The 27931-nt window shown below is 43.8% G+C and overlaps 1 protein-coding gene and 1 pseudogene across 1 annotated transcript in view; one reads left to right on the forward strand and one right to left on the reverse strand.

Annotated features, from left to right (window-relative positions):
• Positions 1-27931, forward strand: part of PPEF2 (protein phosphatase, EF-hand calcium binding domain 2) — a 42771-nt gene that overhangs the window by 4177 nt on the left and 10663 nt on the right. The window contains exons 3-12 of the mRNA XM_010838151.1: positions 6587-6724; positions 12238-12365; positions 12504-12561; positions 13488-13663; positions 14984-15098; positions 16352-16398; positions 16895-17061; positions 17612-17648; positions 17731-17880; positions 26501-26887. Of these exons, the coding sequence (XP_010836453.1) occupies positions 6670-6724; positions 12238-12365; positions 12504-12561; positions 13488-13663; positions 14984-15098; positions 16352-16398; positions 16895-17061; positions 17612-17648; positions 17731-17880; positions 26501-26887 (1320 nt within the window). The 5' untranslated portion in view covers positions 6587-6669. The remainder of the gene's footprint in view (positions 1-6586; positions 6725-12237; positions 12366-12503; positions 12562-13487; positions 13664-14983; positions 15099-16351; positions 16399-16894; positions 17062-17611; positions 17649-17730; positions 17881-26500; positions 26888-27931) is intronic.
• LOC104987299 lies at positions 3220-4062 on the reverse strand (annotated as a pseudogene).

A 27931-nucleotide genomic window follows, 5' to 3' on the forward strand; every position in this document is an offset into this window, starting at 1 on the left:
GAAAGAGTTGGTTACCATTTTTTAAGTGTCTCAATAAGGCTCTGTAAATAATGTAATAGCTGCTGTGGGTGAAGGTTTCCAAAAATACTGTTTTTTCCATAAAACCATTTTCTCAGATGCCCAGTGGGTTAAAGAATGTACATATTGGAGTAATGGCAAATGTGCTTCAATAGACACTATAAGGTTTGTGGGGGGAGGGGCGTTTTATCAGGTCTAAACAATATTTGTGTGATGGAGTTAATTTTCCCTTTTTGTTGCTATACGGTATTTGTTTCTTTTCTTTCATGGTAGATTCCTGAGCCTGTAGAAAAAAATCTTATTTCCTTTGCAGGGTTCATGGAGAGCAGTGAACATTCTCGAGGCTGGGCAGAACCAGTGTTTAAAGTTGCTTCTTTGACTGTAGTATCAGCGAACTGATTTGCTTTAGCTTCCACAGTGTCGGATTCAGAATGCCCTGGTGTTTTCATAATGGCTCACTGTTTTGGCAGCTGTATAAGAATGAACAACACTGCGACCTGTTTTCCGTTTTTGCGGGGGAGTTGTGGGTTAAGCTTGGGTTAAGGCAATTAGTTCAGCTTGTTGTGCTCACTTTCTTTCTGGTCAATAAGAGCTCTTAGGTATGTCCATCGTGGGCGTTATTGCATAACCAGCTCAGTCATGTCCTGTTCACCCCTTAAGTAGGATCCATTTGTAAATCAACAAGATCAGCCTATCAATAGAATCTTCTAAGTCATTTCTGGGAGCAAAAAGATAATCTGTTAACAAAACGCAGTTTGGTTGTTTTCTTCCTGTAGTTCTGGAAACAAACTGTAAGGTTAGGGTTATTGTATAGACTCAAGATAGTATTAGGTGCAGAAAACAACAATACTTCATACGAAGTTAGGTGGCATACAGAATGGTGCTAAATGTGGCGAGAGTTTAGAAGAGACTCAACTGAGTGTGGCACATCACTCGTTAAAGGAGACCCCATTGCTGTTTCTTCAGTATCCTTATATAAGAGAGCCCTTGCTGAAATAGCCCACATACAAGGCGGATGTCCTTTTACTACCGAGTCCAAGTTAGTTTTGGAGCGTAAAAGCAAGTCATCTACAAGCATTTTTGTAAAAGTATCAGAGTGGGACAGTAGCTATCTGTAAGTGACAAAAGGCTTAAAAAGCATCGTTAAAGACCTGATTATAATGCAGTCATCAAGGAAATTTGGCTATTTCTGTGATATTTGACATTTTAAGATAATAACTAGAATTATGAATGACAACATACCAGGACACTTCAAATTTTAGGAACTTCCTATAATTTCTAGAACATTTATATTAATAATGTTTATCCATAGAATATAACTTAAGAAGGTTTATTGTTACTCATCTGACAATGTTTTCCATGTAATTTAGCAGACCAAATAAACTTGATTAGTTTAATGTCTCTCTTTGAGATATTCAGGGGGTCCTTTGAAGGATCCCACAGTCAGTAAGAGGTCAAAAAAACTTCCTTTGGAATTTGAGAAAGTTTGTCAAAGATATCAAAAGGTTTTAAATGTTTGACAAGTAGGATCATAAGTTACTATGAACAATGTTTATTCACTTAATCAAAATGACGGTAAAAGATTTCAAAGGCACGTGCAGAAAGTTACTGGTAAAGACATTTCACAATCTGTTATTAAAAGCAGATTAACATTCAAGAAAACCTAGAGAAGAAACAAATTCTAGTTTTATCCTATTAAAAATAATCTAGAGAAAAAATGATCTAGACATTCACTGAATTTTCATCATTTAACTTATCAGACCTCTAAAGTTTCAAGTTGCCAAAAATATGGAGAAACTGTTTTTAGGTAGACATAGCATAAAACATAATTGTTCTTAAATAGTTTACTCAAAAGTTTTTCATCTCATTTATCTCTTTCATTACTTGTGAAAATATCATCAGGCCATTAATTTTCTTGTTGATAGATTTTATAACATAGATAAATAAGCTTATTGACTTTCAGTAAACCTATGTACAATGAAAGTATTGTATTTAATGTTGTTATACCTAACTTTACAGTGAAAGCCGCTCAGTCGTGTCCGACTCTTTGCGACCCCATGGACTAAATAGTCCATGGAATTCTCCAGGCCAGAATACTGGAGTGGGTAGCCTTTTCCTTCTCCAGGGGATCTTCCCAACCCAGGGATCAAACCTAATTCTCCCACATTGTAGGCAGATTCTTTATTAGCTTAGCCACAAGGGAAGCCCACTCAACTCTAAAGACATGTCTATATTAATTAAACTATCAGTTTAAACTTGCTTTTTTTCAGCAAAGATTAATCCTAGATCACATGATCCTTTAAAATTTTGAGTGAGTCTAAGTTACATTTAGAAATATTTGATTTGTAAGCACTTACTTCTAAATCAATTAAATAAAGCTCTTTTACAAATTAATTTTCATAGCACCATCCAGAGGTAGGGATGTATTGATACACAATCATATGTATATCCAGATAGACACAGACAGAGTCTGATAGCTTTTTTGCTTGATTTTTAAAAAGCTTCCCACCCTCTTTTTTTCTGCTTTTAGTTTTAAATTCTACTTTTTGAGCCAAGGCTGTAGTTTTAGGCAATATGGGCTGTGTTTACATTTCAAGGACATGATAAGAGTTATAACTTTAAGCTTTCTCCTAGGAATAATTTTGTTCTCTTAGAGTCAGAATTTTGAAAAGATGTTTTATCAAGGAGGCTTTCTCTATAGTTTTGGAATGTCAAGAGTCCCATCCTGGCCATTTAAGAGTTAAATGTAAGCAGTGACTTTGTTCTAATTGTGCAGGAAGCCAGCTAGGGTTCTAGGAGTGACTGCCCATCTGAAGCTGTTCAGCCTCTGAAGCGTGGTTTCTCATTATTCATTTGGTAGCCTATTTCAGATATAATCCGAACTGAGGGCAATGTGATGGATCGAATGTGAGCTGCTTCTGACTCCCTAAGGAGTTACCCTTGGGTCCGTTCGACTCTCTTACAAGTCTGGGTTTCTCCCTCCCGCAGTCTGAAACTGCCGTGGGTGCTCAGAGCACTGGGTGATCAGCCTTATTGTGCCCTTGGTGAGAAGAATTTCCTTGATGATTGTAGTGGGATGCCCTATAGGACCAGTATGAGTCATGAGAATTGATTCTCAGACACTTCTGCCAGCTTCTCAGTCACCTGAAGACACATTATGGCTAGAAGAAGCCAAGTCCCTTTTCTTTCTTTCTTTTTTTTTTTTCAATTTGTTTCTATTGTTTATTAACCAGATTACAATAATAATCCTGGTAGATACCTTAGTTCATCCTTCTAATAAGCCTGTTGATCTGGTCTTCCCTGTTGCCAGCATCTCCACCTTCTACAAAATGGATGGTCTTTTTCTTCATTCCACCTCATGGAGAAGACAATTTAAAGGGCCACAGGAAGTTGTTTGCTTCTTTGAAACGTTTTCCAACGGTATAGATCTCATGAATCAGATCCTCCATGCAGATGATTCCATATTCCCAAGAGATAAAGCAATCAATGCGTTGTCTGTCAGGGCAATTCGCTTTTTGTTGATTTTGCCATAACCATGCTTGTAAATCAATTCATTTACAGACTTCAGATTTGGGTACCCCATGCAATGTATGGCTCCACAATACTCAGCATGTTAACTGATGCCTTGTTGAGCTTCACAAAGGTGCCGCTGAATATCTGCCGGAGGCGAAGGAGCCCAGCACCTTTCGAACCTTTGGGCTCACACCGTTGATACCTCTGATCCTGATGACAAACGCCAATTTGGGTTCCGCGGGTACATAGAAGTTACCAGCTTTTCGTGCCATCCTAGCCATTCGAATTTCAGTTCTGTACATCTGCCTGTATTCCTTGTGGTAATGCTTAGCTTTTTCATAGATAAGCTTCCTCCTTGCCTTTCGAAGCATCTTTTGGTCAAACTTCTTTCTCAGTCGCTTGATCTTAAGCTCTGCGAAATTCTTCCGCTTTTTCTTAAGGGTTTCTGGCACAGCAGGAACCTTCTTTTTCTTCTCTTCTGCACCCTCCATGGTTCCAGCCAGGAAAGAGCAAAGTCCCTTTTCTTAAGAGCTGAGCAGGTTCAGTCTCTCACTTCACCAGCAAACAATTTGTTCAGACCATATGAACACACTCTTCCCAATTTAAGCCAAATTTTTAAAGAGGGCAGCCAACCCACTTTACTCCAAAGTTCCTCCTAGGTGCATGCCTGCCTAGGAATTTCCACTTAGGCCCCTGCCTAGGAAATAGACCGGCATCCCCTTAGGATTCCAAGTCCCAAGAGAAACAGCTTGAATAAAATTCAGGACATCATTTAAAGCAATGATGTCTGGCTATCAGGAGAACTCATCAAAAACACCTGAGAAATACTAAGAAGTGGACAAGTCTTAATGGGCCCATGCTGGTACCAAGCGCTGGTTCAGGGTAGACTCCAGATGTCAGCTGCTGGGTGTCTGAAGCTTGCTGGCTACCCCAAGAAAATGTCAAGGAAAATTCAGTTACCAAGTTAAGAAAGAAAAAAAATCATTTTATTTGAGCCAAACTGAGGATTATAAACCAGGAAGTAGCTTTTCCAAAAGCTCTAAGGACTTGCTCCACTTGTTAGAAGTCAAAGGCATGGTTATATCCATTTTAGAAACAAAGAATCATACATCGAAATGACATATTGGTATTTTACATACAGTTCAGCAAGGATACATAGTCCAGGTAAACACAAGGATACATAGTCCAGATAAACACAAGGATACATAGTCCAGATAAACACAAGGATACATAGTTCGGGTAAACACAAGGATACATAGTCCAGGGAAGCACATGGTGCAAAGCAAGCACAGAAAAAATATCACTCTTGACAGTTCAGCGGGCACTCCCACCTCCCAAAAGAGGTCTGGTTCTTGTGGAGGCACACTCCATAGCAGGGAGGAGGAGACCCAAACCAACACAGACAGAAGTTTGTATTCAATTTTTCTTGTCCTGTCTTAAAATGCAAATTATATTTCATCAGAGATGTGACTAGGACATGCAGGAGTTCAGAGGAGGGGCATGTCAAACTTGCTTAAGGAAGATGATGCCTGAAGTGCATCTTTACTCATTACTTAAGAAACGAGTAAAGTTAGTCAAGGGTCAGCTAGGAAGAACATACTCAGTAAAGGCAAAAGCATCCTAGGAGGACTTCTCTGGTGGTCCAGTGGCTAAGACTTTGCGCTCTCAAAGCAGGGAGACTGGATTCGATCCTGTTCAGGGAACTAGATGCCATGTGTCAGAATTAAAGAACCCACTTACTGCAACTTAAAAAAAAGCTTCTCCCTGAAAGAAAAAAAAAAATTCTAGGTAAGAGCTGTGTTGAAGAAAGGAGAAAAGGAGAAGGCTTTGGGGAAGATGAGTTGTATTTGCGTTGCATGGAGTCTGAGGCACCCCAAAGTTTAGCAGCTGAGATTGAGATTTAAGAGGGAGAGAGTAATAGTTTAAAATGTGAGTTGATTCAGTTATGTAGGAAGCATATACAGAGTGAGAAAGCAGACAGTTGAGAGTAGAATACAAATAAAATTGACATTCAAGAGATGGATAGAAGAAAATGAGCTCAAGAAGGAGAGAAAATAAATAAAATGAAATAAAATTCATATTTTATGGCAAGACAAGAAAAATTTCAACATAAAAAATTTTCTCTGCCCTTGACCTCCTTTCTCCCAACACTATGCATTGTATATCTGCAATATGCATCAGCCAGACCTCCCCCATTAACAGGAATGCCTGCTCGACCAAAAGAACAACATTCTCCTAGCACCAACAAGACGACTCCTTAAAGATAATATTCCTTCTTGAATCTGAAAGGGACCACATGACCAACCATGATCTAGATTGCATAAACTGTCAATAATACACCATTTGATATACAGCCCTCTGTCTCAAAAAAACATATAGAAGAGTGCCTTGATTTCTCACCAGTGGAGCAGTTCTCAGAGCTTTCTGAGGTGCTCTTCCCCGGTTATAATCCTCAAATTTGGCTCAAATAAAATTTTCCAATTCTTTCTTAGAGTGACTGATTAATTTTTTGTCAACATACAAAAGAGTAGACTCATGGAGACCCATGGAGTAAAATTTAAATCAAGGCACGACTTATGAGATGATGGCCTTGCTAATTCTGGCAAGGTCAAGGCTGACAAGATGAAGCATTGGGGACATCAGCATAAAATGTTTTGATCAATAGTGAGGATGAAAAATATGGTGTTAAGAGGAATTAAGGAGAAGATAAGTGGTCTGCTCGGGAGAAGTCTGGATGAAAAAAAAATAGAGGTCAGGTTATACTGGGAGGGATGGAGGAGGTCAAAGGATGGGATGATGAACTGCTCTGAGATGAGACTTCAGCATGTTTTAGACTGAAAAGGAGAAGCTAGTAGGAAGGATGAAGACAGGGGAGAGAGATGAGATGATGCATGGAGGGAGTTTTCAGGGGAAGGACATCTCATGTGCTGGGGAGGTGTAGAGTAGGGTGCTATCACATGATAACTTTATATATATTTTCATGATGTGGGAGACAAGGCTCATAGGTAGTTTGCTCTACCTGAACTAATATTCTACCCAAATCTCCCTGTTGCAGGTTCCCTCTTCCTTTTGTCAGCAAACAATTCACTCTCCCTTGGACCTGCTATCTGCGTCCTGCAGAAACATCACACTTAAGTTATGGGAAGCGGCACTTCAACCCAACACCACTTCACTTTCCAGAATGCAGAGAAAGGTATGTGCTTCCTACCTTCAGCCTAACTGTGGGGACCCCAGTGGAAGCCTGCATTGCACAGGGAGGGGCTTCTCAGGGTGGACAGGAAATCGTTATATTGCTCCTCATGCTGACTCCTGAAAATCAGCTTCTCCTCCTTGTGACATGACCGCAGGATACTCAGCTGAATATCTTAGGACTTGATTAACTATATTTAATAGAATTAAAATTTACTCAAGGAGTCAGTGTTGTCCATTGAGTTTACCACAAACTCCACCTTTACAAGTGAGAGAAATAAGATTGGGCAAAAAGGGGATGAAATAGCATTCCAGGTATTCCAGGTAGAGGGTAACAAAGTCATGAAGCAGGCAAAAAGAGAGGCATTTTCAAGGAACTGAATGGTTGACGTGAATCAGATAGAGAATGGCATGGCATGAGGCTGCAGAGCTGTGCAGAGCCCAGATCACTCAGGAGCAGGTAGGATTTAAACTTCATTCTAAAGGCTTGAAGAACCATTGTAGAATTCAAAACATACATAAAAGACTCTTCTGGCTTCCATGAAGAAGGGATTGTGGCAGGGATTGGAGTGGGTGGTGTAAGAGTAGAAGGAAGAACAATTTAGAAGTGAAAGGTCCACATAGTCAAAGCTGTGGGTTTTCCAATAGTCATATATGGATGTGAGAGTTGAACCATAAAGAAAGCTGAGCACCAAAGAATTGATGCTTTCAAACTGTGGTGCTAGAGAAGACTCTTGAGAGTCCCTTGGACAGTAAGGAGATCAAGCCAATCAATCCTAAAGGAAATCAACCCTGAATATTCATTGGAAGGACTGATGCTGAAACTGAAGCTCCAATACATTGGCCACCTGATGCGAAGAGCTGACTCAATGGAAAAGACCCTGATGCTGGGAAAGATAGAAGGCAGGAGGCGAAGGGGAGAACAAAGGACAGATGTTGGATAGCATCACCAACTCAACGGACATGAGTTTGAGCAAGCTCCAGGATATGGTGAAGGAAAGGGAAGCCTGGCATGCTGCAGGGGTCACAAAGAGTTGGACACAACTGAGTGACTGAACAACAAGAACAAAAGTCATCTAAGCAAGAGATGATAATGCCATGGTCCAGAGTTGGTGGCTATAGAGATGGGAGAGAAGAGGATGAATTCCCACAATACTCAGGAGGTGGGATGGACAGGATCCACCTGATTACATATATGGGGTTGGGGAGAAGGATGAATCAAGATTTACGTCTGGGGTACTTCCTGGTGGTCCAGTGATTAAGAATCCCCCTGCCAATGCAGCCTGGAGAAGGGAATGGCAACCCACTCCAGTAGTCTTGCCTGAAGAATCCCATGGACAGAGGAGCCTGGAGGGCTACAGTCCGTGGGGTCACAAAGAGTTGGACACGACTGAGCAACTACACTTTTTTCTTCTTTCTGCCAATGCAGGGGATGCAGCTTTGATCCCTGGTTGAGGAACTAGGATCCCACATGCTACAGGGCAACTAAGCCTGTGCACTGCAATGAAGATCCAGCACAGCAGTCAAAAAAACAAACAAGCAAAAAAAAAAAAATCTATTTGAGCAACAAAATAAAGTATTAACAAAGAAAAGATTGATGTCCAGGTTTCTAGATACCTGTTCTGTGCTTAGTCATGTCCAACTCTTTGCAGACCATGGACTGTGGCCTACCAGGCTCCCATATCCATGGAATTTCCCAGGCAAGAATACTGGAGTAAGTTGCCATTTCCTACTCCAGGGATCAAACCCACATCTCTTTCTCTTGGGTCTCCTGCATTGGCAGGCAGATCCTTTACCATTGAGCTATCTGGGAAATCCAGCATACCTGGGTAGGTGATAATGCCAATTTCTGACATAAAATTAATGGAGAAGAACCAAGTTCAAGTAGAATGAAAGTGATAATTTATACAAATTGGGTTTGAGGTGCCCACGTAACATGCAGGTGGAAGTGCTGAGTAGACAGTTGCATACTCAGATCTGGGTTTTGGAGATGTCAGTGGAGATCCATGCCTTTGGAAGGCATCAGAGTATGGGTGATTGTAGAAGCCATGGGGGTCACTGAAGTAGCCTAGAGTGAGAGTAAAGACAAAGCAATGAAGGAGTCTAGTACTTAAGCATCAGGTCGAAGAGGACGAGGCAACCAGAGATGTAGAAGGAGGCAAGGGAAATGATGCTAGCACCTTGTTTCTATGGGGCTTCCCAGGTGGCTCAGCTGGTAATAAATCCGCCTGCAATGTGGGAGACCTGGGTTCGATCCCTCGGTTAGGAAGATCTCCTGGAGAAGGGAATGGCTACCCACTCCAGTATTCTGGCCTGAGGAATTCCATGGACTGTATAGTCCATGGGGTCACAAAGAGTCAGACATGACTGAGCGACTTTCACTTTCACTTGTTACTATGAACTTAAGTATCTTTATAAACTCATGGCCTCCTTTCTAGTTTGGCAACACATCCCAGGCTCATCTTGCATATTTTTGTCTCCAGATTAGAAATCACTATTTCTCCAGGGTTTGGGGTGTTCGTGACCAGGCTGGTCATTACTTCCTATACTTTTTCAATGAACAGATATGGAAAATATGCATTATTTTAATGGACAATTTATACTTAGGATCACAATAATTTTACCTAACAACTTTGACATTCTATCTCCTTTCTCTCTATTAATAATGATACCAGTATGGTATTATTTACTTTGTCCTACAGTATATAAATCAGAAATACAATAACAGTACTATTACAACAATATGATTACTGAGAACTCCTTAAGACTTCTTTGTAGTTCTTTTTGCCCTTTGAGTATATCCACTTAGGCATATACAATTCCTGAATTTTCAAGTCATTTGAAAGAACTCTTTTCTACATGGTTATGCCAGCAGTGCATACAAGGTTAGATTCGCTCATTTAACATTTGCTTTTTAAACATTGATTTTTTTGTTTTGATTTAAATTTGTTTTATAATTTTATAAAACATGTATACAATTCACATTCCAATTATCTGGTGCTGCATAATAAACGGCCTCAAAACTTAGTGGCTTAAGACAACCATTTTATTCTGCTCGTGATTTTGTGGGTCAGGAATTTGCCAAGGGCCCAGCTTGATGGTTTGCCTATGACCCTCAGGACAGCTGCAGCTGGAGGTTCAGCTTCCGGGATGGTTCTTCACCTGGACTTCTGTCTCCCCAGGTGGTTGCCTGGTCCTCAGTGTGGAGTTTTCACAGCCAGGTGTCTGTAACTTTTCCCATAGGACGTGCTCTGCACAAGGCTGAGGAGGGGAAACCCAAGCATCTTATACTGCACTGTAGGGAACGGAGGATGGAGTGGAGGTCCTTAGACTACGCTGTACCTCACAGCGGCCATCTCAATGAAAGCTAACCCAGGTTCTAGATGGAGGCTTGGGAGAGTGGACGCAGAGGTACTACCCGCTTTCCCCGCCCTGAGCAGCCGAAGCGGAGCTGAGTGTATGTCTAGTCAGCAGCATTTGCCTTAAAATGCCTGAGGCAAGGAGTTAGCAAACGACATTTTCACGGAAACTTGGTGGCCATGATGTTCCTCAGTGTTGCTCACACTTTGGCACAAGTGAGGATTATGCATGGAGCTTGTTAAACCTGCAGATTCCTGGGTTCCATGTCAGAGTCATAGTGAGGAGCAGATGTCTGTGTGTTTGCCCTGAATTCCTAAAGCGTTACTTTAGGTAAGGACCACTTATTCTGGATGTTGCATTCACTATTCTGAATGGGGATTTACATAATTTAGTCTTTGTCACTTACTATTTTGTGAGTGCCTTTGGAACATACTTAGTGTATGACATTTTTTTTCCTTACGGAAAATCAAATTCAGCTTTGCTTAAATTCCTCTCAAGGTTCTCTTTTCCCACTCACTGTTGGATCTCCTCTTAGGGATATCGGCAAGAATTCCATGAGCTCTCTAATGCCAGCTAAATATATTAAATCAATCGGTCTGCTTTTCACGAGGTTGACCTGAGTGAACCTGCCGGGTTTCCTTTGTAATCCAGCTTTATCCACAAAGGCTCCATTCATCCCCGAGGGCACTTTCAGGCCCAGGAGTTTAAGAAGAGTCTAGTCACTCATGTGGACAGCTGTCCTCTTCTCTGGCAGCAGTAGTTGACTGCAGGTCCTAAAGCTCAAAGGAAGAATGAAACCTCCTCAAGCCATCCTGCAGTACATGAGCACCCAGCACAGGTCTTAAGTCCACAGACTGCCCTTCAGATTGGACAGTCAGCACCACCCTGGATGTGAGGTGATGGGGATACAAGCCACAGGGATAGAGTGAATATGGGGACAGCAAGCACTGACCCCCACCTGACATGATAGTATGTAGTGATGCACGTTTATTCCCCCCACTCATCATCTAGTTCATCTCCTTTTCTAGATGAGGACTCTGAGGCCCAGAAAGTTGACTGGATTGAGGCTACATAGCTGGTCAGGGCATTTCCAGGCTCAGAACCAGACTCCTGACATCCTATCTATTGTGTTAGTCGCTCAGTCGTGTCTGACTCTTTGCAATCCCATGGACTGTAGCACACCAGGCTCCTCTATTCATGGAATTCCCCAGGCAAGAATACTGGAGTGGGTGGCCATGCCCTTCTCCAGGGGATCTTCCCAACCCAAGGATCAAACCCAGGTCTCCGGCATTGCAGGCAGATTCTTTACCATCTGAGCCACCTGGTATCAAAATATCCTTCCCACCCTGTGACTCCCGCATCACCCCACTCCATTTTCTTTTTTTTTTGCATTTGAATGTATTTATTTTTTTATACAGTTTTCAAAGGTGAATTTCCATTTACAGTTGCTATAGAATATTGGCTATATTCCCTGTGTTGTACAATATATCCTTGTAGCTTATTATATACCTAATAGTTTGTACCTCATACTCCCCGCCTCTATATTGCCCCTCCCCACTTACATCTCCCACTGGCAACCACTAGATCTGCGAGTTGTTCTCTAGATCTGTGAGTTTGCTTCCTTTTTGTTATACTAGTTTGCTTCCTAGTTTGTTGTAGTCTTTAGATTCCACATATGTGATATCACACAGTATCTGCCTATCTCTGACTTATTGCACTTAGCATAATGCCCCCCATGTCCATCCAAGTTACACACACACATACACATACAGATACATGTGGCAAAACTTCATTCTCTGTTAATGGCTGAGTAATATCTGCATCTTCCCACTCTTCAAGTATACTGCAACCTTGCAGCCTCCCCAGTTTACGTGTCCTTCTCAGAATCCAAGCTTTCCACGTCTACATGTATAAATGTTTTCATTAAACAGTGGGAATTCCAATAACCCTCCATGACATGAGTATAACAAGTAAGACTGGAGGAGGGATGGGGGCCGGAAGGAGGACTCGGGCTCCCTGGCCATCAGTGGGGTAAATCCTTCCTATTTGATGGCAAAATGTAGTGCTTTCCCCCCATCTTGCCTCCTGCCACCCTCAGCTTCCCGCTAGGCCCCAGGAGTCCCATCTCACAAACTGCCTTTTCCATCTGTGTCACAGCCTTCAGGGCAGCAGCCCTGATCCAGAGGTGGTACCGACGCTACGTGGCCCGCCTGGAGATGAGGCGGCGCTGCACCTGGAGCATCTTCCAGTCCATCGAGTATGCCGGGCAGCAAGACCAGGTCAAGGTGTGCCGGGATGTGGGACGGGACCACCTCCAGCTCTGCCCCTCAGCCCCCCGGGCAGCAAGCCCCAGGGGCCTGGAAGGATCACTCCTGGGTTCCCCTTCTGTCTCTAAAGCCATAATTGCTTGGGTTTCTCTGCAGCTCCACAATTTCTTCAGCTACCTTGTGGATCACTTCACCCCCAGCAGTCACAATGAGAGTGAGTATGAAATGCCGCCCGGCGGGTCCTCCGGTCTGAGGGTCAGAGATATCAGGGTGAGGCCGGGGGTGCACGGGGAGTGAGAATGTGAATCTAGTGACGGCCAGGGAATGAGCGAGGAGGTTCTCCTGGAAGCAGACCTGGAGACAAGAGTTTGAGCACAAGGAGTTTATTTGGTAAATACAGGAAGCACTGGGAGGTGGAGGAGGGGCTCAGGAAAGGGGAGGCACACAGTGAAGGAGTGGGGAGCTAAACCGGCAGTTTGTCCCGGAAATAACGCAAAACACAGCCCAGGAAGCCTCCAGCCTGAAGGCCGCAGGAACTGGAGTCTGTGTCAACTCCTGAGAGTCACTGGTGGGAGCTGCTGGGAGGGGCGGATGGGAGGGGTCATTCACGAGCATCCGGCCTGTCTGCAGATCCCGGGGAAGCCCTCTGGCAGCAATGCTGGGGCGGCCTTTGGAAATCAATTGCCCGAGAGTCTGAGGCATCTGCCATACTAAGTACCCCAGAAATGCCTGTGAACTTCCACTTAAAATTTTCTTTTAAGAAAATTAAATGTGCATTAATTTTTTTAAAACACCATCCTTGTAGAGAAGGGGGACAAAAAGAAGCAAATGTAGAAAAATATGGGAAACGTATTGAAAATATGTTCATTTCCCCAGTACCCCTTTCCTCCTGCTTACCAACCTAAGCCCCTAAATCTCTGTACTTTCTAAGTCAGTCTCTTAAAATAAAAGTCAAATGGCTTTGACATGATAACATAACCTTTCTCCTGCCCATCCTAGATTCTCATGACCTCGCCTTCTACGTTCTCCTCCCCTGCGTTGGCGCCCTTGCCCAACCGGCCACGTCCCCTCCAGTACGGTCCAGGGAACGGCCTGAGTCTGAAGGCCTGCTCTAAGCCTGTCCACCCTTTCTGTGCCTAGGGGACTTCCTGAACCGCATATTCACTGAGGAGCGATCCCCCCAGGCCTCCGAAACGCAGAACTGCGGTGACTACGACTCCATCGAGGTACCGGACAGTTACACAGGGCCACGCCTCTCCTTCCCACTCCTTCCTGACCATGCAACTGCCCTGGTGGAAGCTTTCAGACGAAAACAAGTAAGCTCATGCCAGGGTCCTGGGTCACCAGCAATCCCATGTAAAGTGTAGCAGCAGAGTAGACGCAAATGCAAAAGGAATGGCCCTGGATTTAGGGTGTTCATGTCAGGGATCCACCAGAGAGAGCCACTCGCCCTTTTCTTAGCCAGGACCTTGTGGTTGATCAGCCGGGTTTTATATATTGAAAACCCCTCCTCCTAATCATGTAATCTCTTTGTTCATTCATCTCACAGATATTGAGCACTGCCATGGGCAGGCACTGTTGCAGATACTGCACTGAACAGTGAACAAAACAGACACAAATCTCTGCCTGCAGAGGGGTAACATTTTAGTGGGGAGACATAATAAATAACAAATTAGTAATATATGTATAATATATCATATATACATTTTATATATATATATATATATATATAATATGTAATATATTAGGTGATAGAGCTATGTCAGAGCAAAAGCTAAGTTCCCGGTGGGAGAGATGGCACTTTTACAGAGTGATCTGGGAAGGCATTACTGAAAAGGTGATTTCTGAGCAAGGGTCGAACATGGTGAGGGAGTGTGCCACGTGTACATCTGGGGAAAGAGTTCTAGGTGGAGGGAATAGATGGAAAGACCCTGGGCAAGACCTCGCCTGGACTGCTCCAGGACATCAGCAAGGCCACTGGGGCTGGAGAGGAGGGAACCAGTAAACAAGTGTCAGGAGATGGAGATAGAGGGGTAAGTAGGGTAGACTCAGTCTTCTGAAGGAGATGGGGAAACCATGAGCACAGAAATGATATAATCCAGCTTTCTTTTTAAAATAGTCATACTGTTTGATGAACAGAGTGTAGGGAGCAAGGGCTGAAACAGGGAGGTGGGTCAAGAGACTACTGTAATATAGTCCAAGCTTGAAACCCGGGCGGAAGAGGTAGTGAGAAGTGGCCAGATTCCAGCTCTTAGGCCAGATTCCAATCCTTCCCCTTATTTCACATTAAGATAATTCACTGCAGAAGATGGGATGATTTTCCCAGTAATGTCAGGATCACTGATACCATCAGTGTATATGCACTTCTTCATAAAACAATCATATGTTTCTCCCTAGCTAAAGGCAAGGAAGGGTTACACAGGGTAGGAAAGAAGAGGACATTGGTTTAGTATTTGAAGGATGATAAAAACGTGAACAAGGACAGAGGATGAGTGAAAAAGAAACGATCTGTGCATAGGTCCCAGGAGCAGTTTACTAGGGTCACTTAACGTGGTCTTGGGGTCATTCAGTGGTAAATTCGTCTTCCTTCATGAATATGTGTTGCTTTGTCCCCTCCCTGCCCTTCTTCCTAGTAGAGGCTCCACGCTCGCTATGTCTTGAATCTTTTGCATGAAGCCAGGAAACACCTGGTACAACTGCCAAACATCAACCGGGTCTCCACTTGTTACAGCGAGGAAATCACAGTGTGTGGTAAGAGCCAGTCAGAAGTGGCTTTATGTGCTGGACATGAACCAGAAAATTCTGCCTGTTGTGGGGGAGAGAAGGGAGGGCTAGAGGGGTCCTGATGGCCACGTGGGCAGGCCAGCTTCATGCCTTCACACTGAATATATTTACATATTTATTCCACAATTACTTAAACTGGGGGTGGGGAGGGCAGGTGCCATGAAGGAGAACTGTAGGCCAGAGGGCCCAGCCTCTTCTTGATTTTTCCAAGAGATTCAGATTTGGCCCCAAACTCATGCTGTCCATTCAGAACACAATTCCAGCAAGTAACTAGACCTTCGCTTGTTAGAAGACAGTTTATTTATTGTACCTGAACAGGTCTGAATGCCTAGCAAATGATTCCTTCTGTCTACATTTCCTCTTAGAGAGAAATCCTGTTAATGACAACTTTCTCCATCTCCTTATATGATCAGTGATGTTTTAATACCCATTATAGGGGAGACTAGATCACACAGGGGCTGTAAACCAGCACTTCCAGGGCCACACGCAGCCTGCGATGTCTGCTTCAAAACTTTCTGAAATTTCTAGTTTCCAGCGTTTGAAAGTTGGGAGGATTTCATGTTAAAATCTAGATTTCCAACTTCTTGAAAAATCTTGTAACACTGACCCACATAAGTGAGTACCAGCTTCTTACTTTAAGATGGGGCAGAAATCTCTCCAGTTCTCATCCAGGCTTTCAGCCCTACACCATTCTGTCCCATTTCTGCTTTAGTAAAAATTTATCATTTACTGTTTGTGATAATCATACAGAAGAAATAGCATGCTTTCTGCTTTCAATATTAACTAACCTTGCAACAGGGAAGCTAATATTTTGTTGTTTAGTCATTAAGTCATGTCTGACTTTTTCTGACCCATGGGACTATATAGCCCACCAGGATCCTCTGTACATGAAATTTCCGGGCAAGAATACTTGAGTGAGTAGCCATTCGCTTCTCCAGGGGATCTTCCCAACCCATGGATCAAACCCACATCTTCTGCACTGCCAGGTGGATTCTCTACCACTTAACCACCTAGGAAGCAGCTAATTATTCGTCCCTGTCTTATATATGGAAAAATGAGTGACTATAAGTTTATCATGTTTTCCTGGGTATTTTTATTTAAATTGAGTTACAACTGACATAATATTGCATTAGTTTTAGGTATACAATGAGTATTTTTTTATAGTAAAAATTAGAAGCAATGGTGTAGATCATTCAAAACTGGTATTTTTTCTTTGTTAGGAGATTTACATGGCCAGTTGGATGACTTAATATTTATATTTTATAAGGTATGAACCCTCAAATTATGTTCCTGTCTTGTTCTGAGGTTTAATTTAGAAGTTCACATACAGTATCTATTAAAAAATGCTTAAGTATTACTTGTATTTTAAAATATTTTAGAGTAATATTTGCTACTTTGTAGCAAATGCAGAATGTAAAAATGATTATTGTATTATAGTGTATTTTTGTAGACTGTTTAAAAAACAGAAAATCTATGGTTAATAAAATCATTATTTGGAAAAAGAAAATCAAGTACTAAATAGAGAAAATTATTTATTATCAAAGCAACTGAAAGCTATTTACATACCTATTTTTAGTTACCAAATGCTCTGTATAGTGATAACTATTCCACTAAGAGGAAATGTAGACGGAAGGAATCATTTGCTAGGCATTTAGACCTGTTCAGGTACAGCACTGGCTTTCAGGCCTAATGTGACTGTCAGATGCACAATGGCTTGACCCGATTTCCTATGTTTCTTCTTGGACTTGACTCTCTTTTGGAAGAACGGCCTCCCATCACCAGAGCGGGCCTATGTGTTCAATGGCGACTTTGTGGACCGAGGGAAGGATTCAGTCGAGATCCTAATGGTTCTGTTTGCCTTCATGTTGGTTTACCCAAAAGAGTTCCATCTTAACCGAGGAAACCATGAGGACCATATTGTGAACTTACGGTACAAACCAAAACACGCTTGGGGATTTGGTCTTTACTGATTGCGACTGTGAAGTTATTTTTCCAGAGCTTCTTCTTTGTTAGATGCATTTTTAAAGCAGTCTTCAAGTTTATAAAGTGGAATACACAATATATACCATTTTAAAAGATTTTCTTAAAAGTTTACACATTATCCTACTATTCTAATAAAACTATTACATTTGTTTTCACATGGCCAAACACTTTAATCATACAAACAGTAAGGGTTCACTATAGAAAAAGTACAAAATATAGATAAGCAAAAGAAAATTAAAGTATCCCATACTTCTACCCACAGATAATATTATAATTTTAAAGAGTTGGCAATTATTTTGCAATATTTTTTCTCTATATATTTTTTAAATTTATTTTTGATTGGAGGATAATTGCTTTATTATATTTTGTTGGTTCCTCCTATACATCAACATGAATCAGCCATAGGTATACATATAGAATATGCATTTTTATAAGAATGTAACTGTGCCATACATAATATCGCTAAATTTAATATCTGTTTCTGCTTCTAACTCTAGATATGGTTTTACCAAGGAAGTGATGCATAAATATAAGGTACGCAGCTCTTAAAAGCAAAAGTTTCTCTCAGTGCAGATAAATCAAGTGCATTACTTAAAACTTAGTATCATGTTTTCAGATACACGGCAAGAAAATACTAAAACTACTGCAAGATGTGTTCTGCTGGCTTCCACTGGCCACTCTGGTTGATGAGAAAGTCCTGATTCTTCACGGTGGAGTGTCAGACAGGACTGACTTGGAGCTCTTGGCTAAACTAGACAGGCACAAGGTACTGACTGAGCACCAAACTAATGTGGATTTCTGTATAATGCCAGGCGTCGCTGCCAATGAACGTAAAACAGATGTCATCTTGACTCCATGCTGACTCCAGCTGACTGATAAGGGCTAAGAGAATCCATTTGAATCCTCCTTTGAACGGAGGATTGGGAATCCACTGCTGGAGCAGGTGTGCTGTGATCCATTCACATTTGCCATGGATGACAGTGGGGAATGGGAGCTACTGCCATCTGTTGAAAGCCTCGAGTCCTAACCACTGGACCTGCCAGGGAACTCCCTAGAACCTTTGCTTTCTAATTTTCCACTTCCAAAATGAAACAGAAAAAATAGAAAGTACTGGGGTATAAGGTATTCTGTTTTTTACATTCCCCCTCCTCCTGCTTGTTTTTGTTAAGTTCCTTTAGGACAAGTATTGATACCATCTCTGGTTATTTTGTATTTCTGCTAGCACTTTCCTTGCATATAGTAAGTGCTTAAAACATGATTGTTGAGTTTAACTGCAGGGATTGAGACCCTGCAAGCTGTGCAGTGCAGCCAAAAAAAGCAGCAATGATTCTGTTTTCTTTTAATCATAGACTCTTACCCTTGAATCGTATATTATAGCCTCTCTCCTCCAACTGCCCATCCACACAGGAATGAATCCCTGCTATGACATCCTTGAGCAGTTCCAAAAACAGAGAACTCATTTACATAAGCCAGTCTACTCTGGGCAACTCTAATTGATGTAGAGTAAGTTCTATATATATGAACGAATTTGGTTCTAAGAACACATTCGTAAGTCCAGTTTGTCCCAAATTACCCTAGGTTCCCAACATAATCAGCTATACAGTACTGTACTGTAATAGGTTTATAGCACTTTTCACACAAATAATACATACATTAAAAAACAGATGCAAAAAACACTTTAAATCTTACAGGACAGTACCTTGAAAAGTACAGTAGTACAGTTTAACAGCTGGCACACAGGGGCTGGCAGGCATGTCTTTGAAAGTTTGCAACCTGTAGGTTCATATATACAAAGACTTACTGTAAAAGTCTATGCTGTTGTCGTTCAGTTGCCAAGTGGTGTCCGACTCTTTGCAACCCCATGAACTGCACCACACCAGGCCTCTCTGTCCCTCCCCATCTCCCAGAGTTTGCCCAAATTCACATCCATTGAATCTGTGATGCCATCCAACCATCTCATCCTCTGTCACCCTCTTCTCCTTCTGCTCAGTTCAGTCGATCAGTCGTGTCCGACTCTTTGCGACCCCTATGAGACATAAATGAAAGAGTGTGGCCTTAAAATCAGACAGACCTGAGTCAGAATCTGGAAACAGGCACTTCTTGGCTGGTGTGGCAGCTTTGTGTACTCGGTTGTCCAGGCGCCAGGGCTTCTTATGTCTTGTTACTCTGCCACCCTGAGAGTGACATCCCCATGCCCTCATGTGCATAGCTCAAGATAGCTTGCCACCACACCTGTGTTCCAAGCAATACAGTAGAGGAATGAAAGGAAGAAGAATATCCTACCCTTTAAAGACATAGTGAAGAAGTTGCAAACATCTCTTCTGCTCTCATCCCATTGGTCAGAACTTAGTGCATTCCTGTAGGCAGGATGTGGTGGCTCCTTTGATCTCTGTGGGACCATCTTAACTCCAGTGTGATGGATCCATGGCTTAATTCCCTTCAATTTCACCAGGGAAATGGGTCATGAGTATCACAAGATCCAGTCCAGCAAGATGATACAGAAATGCATGGTATGTGCTAAAAATAATAACACCTTCCACTAATTACTCTTTAATTAAAAATAAAATTCTAAAAAAAGAAAAATAACACCTTCCATAAGTTGTTCAGATACAAGGACCTTGCTATGTCCATTACAGACTCACACTTCCTAGGGTCGGCATTCTGAGAATGGTTAGGACTCCAATCTGATCCCCATTCACTGGCCTTAAGTCTTCAGGAAAATACTTTGGATAGCATCTTATGAGATCCACATCAGTGATCAGGGCCAACACTTGGGCTGGTTTTCTGGATGTTTATTCTCCCAAGATTTCTACAGGATCCAGCCTCCAGGACAGCAGTGGCACGAGCAAACATCTGTGGGAAACATTAACCACTAGAAGTAAACTTACACAGAGCTGTGAAAGTAGCTTCCGATGATTCTACATACCCGACAGTGTCTATGTTCCTTAACTGAATTCCTTCTGGATCTCAAACTAGTTCTGAAACAATGGCAGGGTCTCTAGAACAACATTTCATAGTTGTTCAACTGGCATCTGCTTCTAAGGCCTGGGCTTCCCTCGTGGTTCAGCTGGTAAAGAATCCGCCCGCAACGTGGGAAACCTGGGTTCAATCCCTAGGTTGGGAAGATCCCCGGGAGAAGGGAACAGGCTACCCACTCTAGTATTCTGGCCTGGAGAATTCCATGGACTGTATAGCCTATGGGGGTCACAAAGAGTCAGACATGATTGAGCAACTTTCACTTCTAAGGGCTACCTTCAACTGGAAGTAGGGCAACCAGTGAGGGTTTATCACAGGTTAAAGTAATCTCCTGACAACTTTTAGCTATAGTCTTTTTAAGAGTGTGATTCCTCTTCCGTTTTGCCAGTAGATTGGGGTCGTCAAGAAGCATGTAATTTCCAAAGAAGGCTTAAAGCTCCAGATACTTCTTGACATAGTCTTGCTATAAAGGCCCCTTTATTGTCACTCAAAATGGACATAAGCAACCCAAACCTAGGAATTATTTTTTTTTTAGGAGAGCTTTAACAACCTCATGCATTTTCAGGCCAGCAAGGAAATGCTTCTATCCAACCAGTACAAGTGTTCACTAATAACTAATAAGGGCATAAGGTTTCCAGTGACTACTGGCATCACAGTGAAGTCACTGATCTTCTCCCAGTCCAGCACCTGGAGTCTGAACTCCTTTGATTAAAGGCAGTGTCCCAGTCTTAGGATTATTTTTAGCACACACATGCATTTCTGTATCAGCTTTTGAATTGTCCTTTGCATGTTTGGTCCTGTAATAAGCTTGCAAATCCACTAGAGGGTGCCATCTCTCCCACAGTGGGTACTCGGGTGTACATAATATTACACCTTCTGTAAGTGTTCAGGTACAAGGACCTTACTATATGCATTATAATCCCAGCCTTCCCAGAGTCAGCATCCTGAGAATGACCAGGAGATCCCATCCAATCAGATCCCATTCATTGGGCTTAAATCTTCAAGAAAATAGATAGTATCTTACCAGATCTACATTGGCGACCAGAGCCAACTCTGGGACCTAGGTGCTCCTGGCTGCTGGCTTTGCTGCTTGATCTGCTAGATTATTCCTTCCAGCAGTCACACAATCTGCTTTCTGATGTCCTGAACAGTGGACATTCATTCTTTTGGCTCCATGACAGTTTCTAATAAGGTTAAAATTTCTTCAGCAGGATTAAGTTCCTTATTCCCTGCAGTTAACAGTCCTCTCTCCAAATGGCCCTATGAACATGAACCACCAAGAAAGCATACTTTAGAATCAGTGAAAACAGTTACTCTCCTATCCTTACATAGATGGAGGGCTCTCATCTTAGTTCTCCCTTTTGTGCAGAGATTCCTGGGGGAAAAGCTTCTGCTTCCAGGGTATTTTGGTGAGTTACTACCACATACCCAGCTTTGCATTCTTCCTAGTCCATAAAGCTGCCTCCATCTGTGAACATCTCAAGGTCTGGGTTCTCCAGTGGCTGGTCCATCAGGTTGGGATGGCTGGAATAGACTGGTTCAATTATCGGAATACAATCATGCATAAGCTCTTCAGTACTATTTGGGAGCACACTGGCAGGATGCAAGGTGGAGGCTGTTTTCAGAGTGACATTAGGATTATCCAATAATATAGCCTGATACTCTCCACATCTTCCTGAAGTTAACCAATATCCTCCCCCTCTGTTCTAGGAGGAAAAATAAACAGTGAGGGGTATGTACTGTGGCAGGTTGTCCTAATATAAATTTCTCCACTTCTGGTAAAAGATCACAGGTCACTGCTACAGCCCAAAGACAAACTGGCCATCCCTTAGTAACTGTATCTAATTGCTTTAAGAAATACTCAGCAGGCTCCTTATGCTGCCCAGGTTCCACGTCAGGACTCCAAGGCTGATTCCTTGTCTCTCATGAACAAATAAGTCAACAGGCTTTCTGATATCTGGACAACCTAAAGCCAGGGCAGTTAGTTTTTTTCCTTTGATAACCTGGAATGCCCTACGGCATTTCCCTAGTTGAGTCTAGAGATTCATGTCTCCTCCTTTAAAGTGAAAGTGTTAGTCACTCAGTCGTGTCCAACTCTTTGTGACCCCATGGACTGTAGCCCACCAAGCTCCTCTGTCCATGGGATTCTCCAGGCAAGAATACTGGAGTGGGTTGCCATTCCCTTCTCCAGGGGATCTTCCCAACCAAGGGGTTGAACCTGGGTCTCCTGCATTGTAGGCAGATTCTTTACCATCTGAGCCAGCAGGGAAGCCTCCTTTAAAAGAGCTTCCTAAAAGGGTTTTGCAGTGAGTGCAAAATTGGGGATCCAGATGAGGCAGAACCTGGCCATTCCTAGGAATCCCTGCAGTTTATTATTTATGTATTGACTATGCTGAATGTGGGATCTTAATTCCCTGACCAGGAATCGAACTCGTGCCCCCTATAGTGGAAGTGTGGAGTTTCAACCACTGGACAGCCAGGAAAGTCCCCCTGCATTTGTCTTTTGGTAGTAGGGGTGGGAATCCTGGCTAGAGCTTCCTGTCAGGGTGCAAGTCTGTTCTTGTGAGTTCAAAACCCAAATATTTAGCAGAGGGCAGAAAAGTGTGACTGTTTCTTGAACACCTTATAGCCTTGTTCAACCAGAAAGTTCAGAGTCAAAACTGTGTTCTGGTCTGAGGTGCCCTTTGTCTTACTAGCAATCAGAATATCATCCACAAGCTGGATCAAGGCTGCCTCGCTTAGCTGCTGCTGCTGCTGCTAAGTCGTTTCAGTTGCGTCCGACTCTGTGTGACCCCATAGACGGCAGCCCACCAGGCTCCCCCGTCCCTGGGATTCTCCAGGCAAGAACACTGGAGTGGGTTGCCATTTCCTTCTCTAACGCATGAAAGTGAAAAGTGAAAGTGAAGTCGCTCAGTCGTGTCCGACTCTTAGCGACCCCACGGACCGCAGCCTGCCAGGCCCCTCAGTCCATGGGATTTTCTAGGCAAGAGTACTGGAGTGGGGTGCCATTGCCTTCTCCTCGCTTAGCTGAGGGTCCCTCAAATCTTTTGCCAGGATTTCTCCAAATATCGTGGGAGTATTTTAAAATCCCTGTGGGACTACTGTCCAGCGGTATTCTTGCCGAACTTCTGTATCTAGATCTTGCTATTCAAATCTAAAGATTCTTAGAATTCAAAACTCATGGGTATTCAAAAAAAGGGAATCCAAGTCTAATGCAGTAAGCCAACACAAATCTCCAGAAAAAGTTCTGAGCAGAGTGTATGAGTTAGGGACTCCTGGATGAATATCTTCTACAGTTTGATTAATATCCCTTAAGTTGTGCACAAACCTATATTCATCTGGGCCTAGTGTCCAGACAGTAAAACTGAAGTATTATAAGGTGACAGCAGGGATGTATTAAATCATGTTCCAGAGTTTCCAGGGGGAATTGAATCCATTTTTCCCCCTTTTGAATGGACTCAACTTCCAGGTGGTTGCAGCAAAGAAATTTTTCTAAGGGTCCCTGTTACAGTCACCAAAAAGTTGAATCCCCAATTGCCAGTCATTAACAACTTAATCAGATACAGATGGACAAGGACAAGACAAAAATGAAACCAAACCCAGATGGGCCCCGGGCTTTTCACTCGGGTATGGAGGTCAGAGCTGCCCATCAGTCTAGGTACAGGTGAATATCTTAAACAGGGTTACTCATCCAAAAGACATCTTCTCACCCCAAGATGTCTTCCAACCCCAAATCCTCCAAATCACCTCCTAGCTACAAAACTAAGCACTGAATGTTGGCTGCACCTCGCCAGGAAACCCAGGGGATCCTCCCTGGAACAGACGGACAAGGGGACTGTTTGGACTCACCCACAGGCTTTTAATACCAGCAACAGGCTGACCAACCATGGGCAGCAGGTCCATCTGGATTTATCTCCTGGCTGGTGTGCCGTATTTGTTACCGAACCAGGTTCCCTCTGCCCTAGCTTTGCAGCCAAAATGCTGAGATGCCAAAGTTTACAGCAAAGAGAGGGTTTATTCACAAGGCAGCCAAGTGAAGAGGCTGAAGAACAAATCTCGAATCCTCTTCCCTGAAGGCAGGGGGTTTGGGGTATTTATGGGAGAAAGAAGCAGGGCATCTGAGCTGTGAGTGGAGTGGTGGGGAAAGGATAAGGAAAAGCTGCAGTAATTGTGGTTCTGAGCAGGCGTAACTAGGCTGCAGGCTCTGCACCTTCAAAAGGGCACTAATGGAACTCTTGAGCATGCCTGGTTGAAGGGTCAGTGGTCCCATCCAGTCTTAGTCAGCTCAGCTGGAACTAGACACAGCTGATTCCAAGTTCCCAGAAAACAACTTGGGCACGTATCTTATTTAGGCCACATGCTGCTTGGAGGACATGCATGTCTTCCGTACTGACAATTAAAACAGCCTTGATTAGTGAAGGTAGGTTACAGGTGAAATGGATTTCACTAACGCTTACCCACTGTTTCAGAAACTTAGAGAAGCAGGGGGTCTAGAGTCAGCTCGGAGAAGGCAATGGCACCCCACTCCGATACTCTTGCCTGGAAAATCCCATGGACGGAGGAGCCTGATAGGCTGCAGTCCATGGGGTCACTGAGGGTCGGACATGACTGAGCCACTTCACTTTCACTTTTCACTTTCATGCATTGGAGAAGGAAATGGCAACCCACTCCATTGTTCTTGCCTGGAGGATCCCAGGGACGGGGGAGCCTGGTGGGCTGCCGTCTATGGGGTCACACAGAGTCAGACGCAACTGAAGCGACTTAGCAGCAGTAGCAGCAGCAGAGTCAGCTGTCTAGATTCCATCCCAGTGCAGTCTTAGTATCTCTGTGCCTTGGGGTTCTTACTTGTACTGTAAGTGGGCTTCCCAGGTGGCACAGTGGTAAAGAACCCGCCTGCCAATGCAGGACACGTGAGGCTCAGGTGGGATCCCTGGGTCAGGAAGATTCCCTAGAGAAAGAAATGGCAACCCCCTAGAGTATTCTTGCCTGGAGAATCCCACAAAAGAGCCTGGTGGGCTGCAGACTCTGTGGGATCACAGAGTCGGACATGACTGAGTGAGCCCACATACTATTAAGTGAGAATGCTATTGCATAGGGGTGTTCAGGCTTATCAATGTATTCATAAAAGGGCCCTGGATAGCACCTATTTGGAAGAGGCTTGATACATATTAACACTATTATCCTTAAGAATAAAAGTCAGGGACACCTCTTGAAGCAGATAACATATCCTTATAAAGTTACCTGAGGACCGGAAGGGGCGGGACTGGTGGACAGGCCCTGACTGTGAGGTGGCAACAGGGAGGGGAGGAGGTGGTTAGGAGTCCGGTCACATTCTGTGGACTCACACTGTCTTCGCCCAGGGCCAGAACTGCCTAGGAAATAATTAGCACTTGTCTAGTGTTACAGAATAACCTCTGTTCTCTTCTCTTCCATCAGGATCCCTCTTCAAATGTCAGTCAGGTACTGCCGAGCCACGTCACGTGCCGGTCTTTGTTCCCGCCCGCAGTCAGTCCACACCGGGACGTGGCTTTCTTGTACTGCAGTCCTTAGATCTATTTGCAGAAAGTTCTCGCTCCTTGATTACACACACACCTGAAGCGTTTTCTTTGTGAACCAGACGTTTCTCTTGATATCCCTGTGGATGCTGTGGCACTCGGGCATGCTGGGAATGGCTGCTCTTGCCTTTGGCTGGATGCCCCAGGTCTGCGCTGTGGCCTGAACCAACTCTTTCTCAGGATCAGAATTCCTCCTGCGTGTGTTCTCTACATTGTCAGCTTGGTCCCAGGACCATGATGACTCTGAGGCAGGGAGAGGAACCACACCTGGTCCCTTTGGCAAGAAGGGCATCTTCCCGATTAGGTCCAGGTTGAAATGAGGCGCTCCTGCGCCCTCCCGGGCCCTTCCTCAGCAGGCACTTCCTGTGAATGGCCAGTCATAGCAGGTGTCAGGTTTTTCCCATTCCAGCCATCCTCAGTCAAGGCTGCATTTCCTTCCCTTTGTGTTTGCACCTGTGGCACAAGAGTCAATAAGGGCTCGCCTTCTGAGAGGTGCTCTGTCTAAAAATCGCTAGGTTCCTAGAAACAGGTCAGCATTTCTCCAATTATTTGTGGTGGAGGACCAGGTTTCATAAATTTTTAATTTGTCACAGACCAGTACTGTTGTAAAATATGATAAATGTGAATTGCTAGAGAAATGAAATGCAAACCAAAAGTATAAGCCCACTGATCATGTGTTTGAATGACAGTGATATCAAATTGCGATAAAAGCTTGGAAAGGCTTAGTCTCAGTTCTGTGCTGACCTTGTCACCATCGGGACAATCCATGGGGCCCAGCTGACTTGATGCCAAAGTGCTGCTGTCAAAGGGAGAAAGTTGCATTGAAACATCTGTATCTTTTCTGACTACTTTTAGATTGTTTCCACCATGAGGTACAAAACAAGAAAGGAGAATAAGAAACAGGCGGAGGAGAAGGGAAACGCCAACCAGACGGGTTCTGCCGGGAGACCCTCCCCGTGGTTTCTCCCCCAAAGCCGCTCTCTGCCCTCCTCGCCCCTCCACCCCAGCACCCACAAGGCCCACAGAGCCGGGCGCTCCTCCAGCGTCCCCTGCGGCGTCCCCCTGGACCCCAAGGAGCTCTCCCGCCGGGTGCGGCGCTCTGTTGACCTGGAGCTGGAGAAGTGCCGGCAGCAAGCGGGCTTCCCGGCGATCAAGGAGAAGGAGGAGCCTTCGTCCTCGGAGTCAGAAGTGGACTCAGATGCCGAGGAGCAGCCGCAGCCCACACCGGAGGAGTGGAGGCAGGTGGGTGTGGCCGGCGCCGCTCTCTGAAAAAAGCCAGGATTTCACAAAACCCAACCAATCTCCTCCTGGCTCTTTTCGTCCTTATTTCTCTCTCCCTGAGGTCAGAGCACCCAAATTGGTATTTGCTGGTGTGCTAAGTCTCTTCAGTCGTGTCTGACTCTTTGCAACCCTGCGGACTGGACTATATGAAGTTCGCCAGGCTCCTCTGTCTATGGGATTCTCCAGGCAAGAATACTGGAGGGGCCCTCCATGCCATGCCCTCCTCCAGGGGATCTTCCCGACCCAGGGATCCTCCAGGGGATCTTGCCAACCCAGGGATCATACCCTTATCTCTTGGGTCTCCTGTATTGGCAGGTGGGTTTCTTTACCACTGGTGCCACCTGGGAAGCCCAGTATTTGCCTAGTGACGCCTATAGTCTGGAGTTTTATAAAGATGGAATTTGTGCCAGGTGGGCTGTATTGTCTGAGTAAGCTTGGTTTAGTGACTCAGCATCACTGTGGGGAGAAGGTAAGCCACAATTTATCAGCTGCTGTTTTATGCATAGCTGACGTATGTATCAGATGACTGTTGCAGCTCAAGGCCAAAAGTATCATATCAGAAGCTTCCGTCCTCCGTGTTTGCAGGCAACTAAAACCTGTTCCGGAATCTTCAGAACTGCATCCCATGGCCACCCCAAGCTGCAAGGGGGAATGGAAAAGCTCGTATTTAGCCAGCACAGTGCCAGGCCAAATACCCCAGTCTAAGAGTTCTGTTAGCAAGGAAGAGGAACGCACAGTGCTTGCCAAAACAGATGACTTTGGCAGTCAAATGGACTATTTCACCAGGGCAAGACTGTGGCAGGGAGACTGTAATCTAGGTGGGAGATGCTGCTGCTGGTGATCTCATGTAGTTAATAGGATTACTTGAACTCTTTTTTTTCAACCACTTTTGATCTACAAAAATGGCAGCTTCTTATAGTTCATTGAATAAAGAAAAGAAAAGGAGAGAATCCAGAATTACTTAAGAGTTAAAATTAGCAGAACTTGTTGGCTGACTGGATGGAG

Source organism: Bison bison, unplaced genomic scaffold (genome assembly GCF_000754665.1).
Source record: "Bison bison bison isolate TAMUID 2011002044 unplaced genomic scaffold, Bison_UMD1.0 scf7180017864092, whole genome shotgun sequence".
Classification (NCBI taxonomy): domain Eukaryota; kingdom Metazoa; phylum Chordata; class Mammalia; order Artiodactyla; family Bovidae; genus Bison; species Bison bison.